The 7103-nt window shown below is 43.2% G+C and overlaps 1 protein-coding gene across 1 annotated transcript in view; it reads right to left on the reverse strand.

Moving 5' to 3' along the window:
* SNX30 (sorting nexin family member 30) overlaps window positions 1–7103 on the reverse strand; it is a 104585-nt gene that overhangs the window by 30158 nt on the left and 67324 nt on the right. The window contains exons 4-6 of the mRNA XM_007449761.1: window positions 6234–6392; window positions 2172–2367; window positions 591–790 (exon numbers count right to left, since the gene is read on the reverse strand). Coding sequence (XP_007449823.1) covers window positions 591–790; window positions 2172–2367; window positions 6234–6392 — 555 coding nt within the window. The remainder of the gene's footprint in view (window positions 1–590; window positions 791–2171; window positions 2368–6233; window positions 6393–7103) is intronic.

The raw sequence follows: 7103 nt of genomic DNA on the forward strand, positions 1-7103 counted from the left end.
CACTGTTGTGGCCTCTCCCACCGCGGAGCACAGGCTCCGGACGCGCAGGCCCAGCGGCCATGGCTCACGGGCCCAGCCACCCCACGGCATGCAGGATCCTCCCAGACCGGGGCACGATCCCATGTCCCCCACATCGGCAGGCAGACTCCCAACCACTGCGCCACCAGGGAAGCCCTCCAACTACTTTTAAAATTTGTTTTACTTTCCAAGATTTCCTCAGCCTCATCTTCCAACTTTACTTTTCAATTCTATTTCAGCAATCATATTTTAACCTCCAAGAGCTCTGATTATCCAATTGTTCTTTTTCCACAACATACTGTTCTTAATCAGCAGATGCTATTCTCAAACTCTCAGAGAACACTAATAAGAATCTCTTCCAATGAAGAATGAAATCTCTTTCATTTAATTCACACACTTGGTTCACCATGTGTTCTTTTTACACGTCCATGAGGTCAGTCCACATGTCTGATCCTGCCCACCCAGGAAGAAGGAAATCTGTACCACATGCAAATAGGCAATAATCAATTACTTTTTGATTAATGACTACAACCAAGAAAGTACCTAAGTGCACAAGAAGTGAGTCAGCTTACCTTCATGGAGTCAGAGTATAAAATATATTCCCTGAGCACAGGTAGAAAGTCTTCTGTCATGTCCTCTGTCAGCTCTTCCAAGGCTGTAGAGCAGTTGCCGATGCAGGCTGACACACCCTCCAGGGGCTCAGCCAGCTCCCCCTCTAACGCACTCCATGTGGAGTACACAGGCCCATATTCTCTCAGCTCTACAAGGTACTCTAAAGGGGGAAGAGAAATAAATTAAGATCGGATGGGTAGCAATCACTGGTATTACTGACTTAATAACCAATGCAGCCAAGAGCTCTCTGAGTATGCTTTCCTTTAAACACAACACTGTTTATAACCAATTTTTTAAATCTCCAAAAGCTGATATTACAGCTAACACTATAACATCAATCAACTCTACTCCATAATAGGAATGTCATGCCTCTGGATAATGGGGACCACAATGCCTTTGGGGGAAAGTGGTGGGAGCTACATCCACCAAATATCTTTCTAGAAACCTACTCACCTACCCCTACAGTGAAGCCATATTTTAACAGGCAATGGAGGCAGAGTTTCATATAGGTTTAGGGGGGTGTTTTTAAAAATTAAAAAAAAATCAGTCACAATGGAAAAATAATGGAATTTTAGGAAACAGTCGATACAAGAAATGTGGTCTTACCTAAGCAGACTCACCTCTCTCACTCAGGGGTCACCCCAACACCTGGGTCCCATCAGAATTTACCCCACATGATCTTTAGGTGTAGATAGTACCTAAAGCCATTTCCAAAACCTGCAGGCCCTACAGGATACCAGCAGCAGGTAAAGGAGAATTAAAGCACAGGGAACAAGGAAAAATGTTGTTTGATTTCCCCCACAAAAAAACATGGCCTATCATTTGTCACCAGGATTCTTGCCATTACAACAAAATGTTGTTGTCATTTTTTAGCAACTAATGGATGGCAACTACCAGAGAATCCATCTCTATGTGTTTCACATCACATGCCAGCATGATCATTAACACTGTTCAGGTCTATTTGGCCTACACACGTGTAAGAAAACAAAGGGCCCCAACATTCTGGGACACAAAAAAGCAAGTGGCCATGAGAGGGGTGGGGAGGAAGTGGTGGCAACCACAAAGGCCTCATAACTCCCTGGGTCAAGAAGAGTGGGTTTGAAATGAAGCAAGGGTAGGCAGGTGAGTCAATTTCAAGCCTGAAGGCTCATTAGGATCGTAACTTTGGCAAACACTGCTCTCATTTTGAACCATCTTTCTGCCAGAAAAGATACTTAAGTTTATTTTTTAATGATCATTGCTATGGATGAAGGGAAGTTGAGCGAGAGAAAAGTGGAAAAGCCTAGAGGCTCAGAGTGGTTGTTTGCTATGGGGAAAGCAAACACAAGGATGAAATGCAGGGCAAGGGACGGGGTGCAAAATTATACTCTGGTCACAACCACCTCCCCTGCTTCTTGTATTTATTTATTAGTTTTATGAGCAAAATGTGGCCTGGTTCTGCTGCTCCAGCATTTCTGCATTTTGATTCTGCTTGGCGCAATGAATGCCATTTCTGCAAACGTGGTCCCTGGGCCTGATGAAGAACTCAACAGAGAGCTCACCTATTTCTTCCTTGATGATCCGCTGGGCTATTCGATCAATGGTTCCCAGCTTGAGCGCAAATGTGTCTAAGTACTCGCCTATGGCTGCAAACTCGAGAGGCCGACTCCTCAGCTTGTAGCCGCCAGTGACATGCTTGACCGACTCACCCACTCGAGTCAGCAACGCCATCCCTTGCTTCTTATGGGCATTCAGGTCCTAAGGATGACATGTGAACAAACAAACTCAAAGGGCTCAACTGCTCACATGGCCAGGACTCAGTAAGCCAACTCGTTTAGGCAGTTTCCTTTTGGAAATGGAAGACTCAGAAAATAAGGAGGTGAATTAGGTTAAGGCGCTCACCACACACACACACACACACACACACACACACACACCTCCTCTCTTTGCCATCACAGCCATCACAGCCACCACACTCATACTCCTGCACCTTTACGCCCAGGTCTCTTTATACAGAGCTGGACTCCTACCTTCCCAATCAGGTTCACTCACCCAGCACACCTTCCTTTAAACACAACTGTTTAAATACAAGTTTTTTAAAAAGTGTCCCTTTGTCCTATACAAAATATCCTAAACTGTCTTTAGGAGCAAAATTCAAGAGCTAAGATTCATTCCATTCATTTATTTATATCCTAACCAAAGCCATATAAGGGAAGTGGAGGGTGGGAAGCAGGAGACAGTGACAGGAAAGGTGGTGCTACGAAACCCAGGCCAAGGATAGATGCTGCAAATGACAAAACATTTTACCCTGGATTTCTTGGTTGAGGCATAAATGGGAAATACGTTCAGCTGCATAATCCACTGAACTGAAACCTAAAAAGCATATTAGTCTGCCAGGTAAAATAAATTTCTTCCTATCATTAAGCTCTAAGGGGAATCTTCAGTATCCTCCCGTTGTTCTATGTCACTTACTTTAATGGTGCCTTCAAAAGTGGTTTTACAGAAGATGCAGGTGTCTGTTCCTTATGTCTACCCTCGATACTAACAGAATGTTAATTCCCAGTCCTAGAGGGACAGGTCTACAGGGAGAGAAGGGAACACGGCACAAGGCCACTGCTTTCTGGTGACCTCGCCTGATGTAGGGATAGAGCAGAGGTTAACACAGCTGTCTGACAGCCCCTTCCCACGTGACACACCATCCCAGGCTCAGGTCTCCAAAAGTGCCTGAAATGTAGATCCCTCCTGATTTCACGTCCTCCTCCTCCTCCATGCAGCCAAGGCCTTCACTTCTGCTCTTGATTCTGCCCTCTCCTGTCCACACTTCCCCCACCAGCCAAGGCCCTTGCCCCCTCAACCATCCCTTCTCTCCTGTCTATAATTTCAACTTCTAATCCTTCAGCATGTGAAATATATGCGAAGCTCACCAATCTTCAAAATGGCAGCAACCTCCTCTAAGCTCCCTCCTCCATCTCTGTCCTTCCTTTCTATGCCACCTGCCTGAGACAATGTTCTAAAGATCCCATCTCGGGGAATTCCTGGCGGTCCAGTGGTTAGGATGCTGCGATTCCACTGCAGGGGGCGAGGGTTCGATCCCTGGTTGGGGAGCTAAGATCCTGCATGCCACAGCCAAAGAAAAAAATTTTTAATAAAATAATGATCTTATCTCCCCTTCTAACCTCATACACTCTAGATAAAAGCATCCCTGTAGGCACCAGGCTTTCACAAGACCGTAACTGAAGCCCTGGAGTTCTAGGAATTGCTCCACAGACAATGTTTTTTTGGATCAGGGTTCGATCCAAATGGACTCACTGGACTGCATAAACTCTACTTCAAGTAGCACTTTACAAAGAATCCCCAGTTAACCAAGTTCATTAACGTGTTGAGTACAGTTATTTAGTCCTACCTATCTGACTGCTGCACCCATTCTGCCAACAATGAAAACACTGATTTGAACACAGATGATACTAAGCATCCTCCACCTCCCCCACCATCAGTGGTTTCTTCTTAAGGACGCTTCTAATTTGTGGTAAGATCATGTCATCACAAGGAAGAGGAAAACTTCTGCATTCACTGTGGCAGAGCATGTCAGTGGCCTATCTAAGGACAGGACCAAGTCATTCAAAGCGTTTTAAGAGAAAAGATGGGGGTACGGGGTGGGTGAGATGGGGAGTTATTGTTTAGTGGGTACAAAGTTTCAGTTTTGCAGGATGAAAAAGTTCTGGAGATTAGATGTACGACAGGGTGAATATACTTAACATTTCCCAACTGCACACTGTAAAATGGTTAAGATGGTAAATTTTATGTCATGTGTATTTTCCCACAATTAAAAAGAAATAAAAGATGAGGTTATTTAGTGCATTTGCTTCAGCAAACAAAACTGAACTAAGGCAGGAGGCTGTTCTTTTTAAACAAGCCAACTCCCCCGTACGCACTCACATCAAGTTAGATTTTGATTAAGACTTTGAAGGGCTTTAAAAAAAAAAAATCAGTTATCTCTGATGACAGAAATCAGGATACTGTTTACCCTGGGAAGGAGAGGGGTGGTACTGATTGGGAGCAGAGATGAGAGAGGCTTCCAGTGTGTGCTGGGGATTTTCTGTCTTGATTGGGTAGTGATTATAAAGGTATGTTCATTTTGTGATCATTTATTGAGCTGTGATTTGTATATTTTTCTCTATGTATGTTATACTTCAGTAACAAAATTGAGCAAATTAAAAATAAAATCAGTTCATATTGCTTGGTCCACAGAAGAACACCACATATACCAAAAAAAAAAAAAACACACCACTTTTCCTACTTATTCTTTACACAAATTCCTAATGACCGGGGGTCCAAGCTTTCTCCTCCTTTGTCTCTTTATTCAATAAAAATGACGAAACTTGAGGGCCTGCCTGGACAACGAACCACTAATCTGGGTGAAACAGTGAGCTGCACTTTTGGAGAACAGAGTGGATTTTACTTTGTGTAGTCACTGGAAGAACTATGTCCGAAGAGCAGTTCACCAGGAAATACTTATTTTTAAAAAGAACACAAGTTTGACCTGTGTGGGAAAGGTTTCCAGGAAAAAAAGAAGAGAAACAGGAATGTCATCAAGGAGGCTAAGTGCCAACTGAGGTCCAGGAAAAAGTAAAAAAGAAAACCCACAACACTGGAGGACTTTGCCAGGTGGCTCTTATGTCCGGAGAATGGCATCCCCTCCAACGTCTTTACGGCAACTGACGTTGTCTGTAAATATTTCTCCATTTTGCCATTTTGAAAAAGAAAACTGAAAAGTACCTGGGCCTTAATACCCTTGCCAACATGGAATGAATTACCTATGGCCTGAATGTGAGAATAGGATACATGAAAATAAACAGATGGGGCTGGAGGGAAGCTGGCACAAGAGTCTGAACACGACGAGCTCCCATATCTGCAGACAATCAGAGTCAAACACCTCAGGCTGCCGGTCAGTTCTGCCAACAGGGAAGTTCAGAGAAAAGTTGGGGGCGCCAGCTTGAGTTTGAATACACAGAATCTGGCAGCTGTGTAAGCCCCAACTACTTCCCTGGCAAGTGCTTGGAAAATGCCCACCGGCTAGGAACTTGGCTGTGGGCAAGTAATGCTGAACTACTCTTGGTCAGGCAGTCTGTGGAAACTGTAGCCTCAGGAGCCACAGTGACCTTATTTCACATCCTAGTGATGCCAGCTGAACTAGTACACACGCCCTGAACTTTAGTTTCCTTGCCTGTGAAATGAGGCTATAAGCAAATACTCCCAGGGTTCCTATGAAATATGTCCTTACCAAACACTCAATAAACATTCTTTCCCTTTCATGCCCACCGTTGGTCAGAACGGCCTCACCCAGTAATATCGCCGGTAAGTGTGTAGGGGAACACTTATCCCTGCTTTGGGTAAGTGGAACTATTCTAACTTCCTTGACTGCTGCAGGGGGATATTTCTCCTAAATTCTAACATGGAAACCGTGCCAGGGCCGATGAGCACCAGAAACAAAAACAAAAAAAACAAACCCAGAGCAATTCTATGACACCCACTACAGGGGTGGCTTGTGAGAGATCAAAACAGCTTTTAAGAAAGAGCCCAAAGAATGCTAAGCTGGGAGAGGAACATGAAAAATTCTGCCTTACCTTAGCAGTAAGGAAAACATTAAAGTGTTCATTGAAAGAAAGTACAGGATGATCCGTAATTCTTTTCAGGAATTTATCCAAAGCTTTTCTTCTGGTCTCCACAAACTCTTCTGAAAAACGATCCACAACACCTTTCACCACAAACTTCTCAGGAAGTGGCTACAATGACATGAACAAAAATATTCAGAGTAACTGATAAGAAAGTGCAAAGAAAAACCAGGCTAGCAAATAAGTCCTAGGACCCATCTGTCAAGAACAGTCTTTCTTCATCGGTCAGATCTTTATGTAGTCATCAGTATAAATATTTCTGAAAAAAAAAATACCAATGGAGTAAATCACAACTACCCAGTCAATTTTATAATACAAGAAATAAAACAGTAGAACATGGTCCCTGGAACATAGAAAACAGTCAGTTAACATCTACCGGTAAATCGGACAGTATAGTTATCTTTACGTTGCTTGATGCACAGGTGATATAATGGGAAAGTTAAGGCAAGATAAGAAAGAAAGGAAAGGAGTCAGACAACATCAGCCGCACAACAATTTATTTAAATATCTTAACATCCTACTCCCAGTTCAAGAGGTAAAAGAATTTGGTGAATGAAAAAATAAGTACATTAGGGAAACCCATGTATCTAAAAAAATACCTTTTCTAAGGCAATTTTTTTGTTTAGGTTTATGCTTAAAGGTTCTTAATAATATAACTTCCTTTACTCCTCACTCAAATAAATCTCTCCATCGTATTTACTCTGAGCCAATACTGTCGGCAATTTAAAACTACCTGGCGTCCAAGGGATCTTTGAGCTTTAACCTATTTCCATAGCAGCTTGATTAAAAGGCCTTCCTCATTACTGCCACCACAGGGAAAGA

This window comes from Lipotes vexillifer, unplaced genomic scaffold (genome assembly GCF_000442215.2).
Source record: "Lipotes vexillifer unplaced genomic scaffold, Lipotes_vexillifer_v1.1 scaffold230, whole genome shotgun sequence".
Taxonomy (NCBI): Eukaryota; Metazoa; Chordata; class Mammalia; order Artiodactyla; family Lipotidae; genus Lipotes; species Lipotes vexillifer.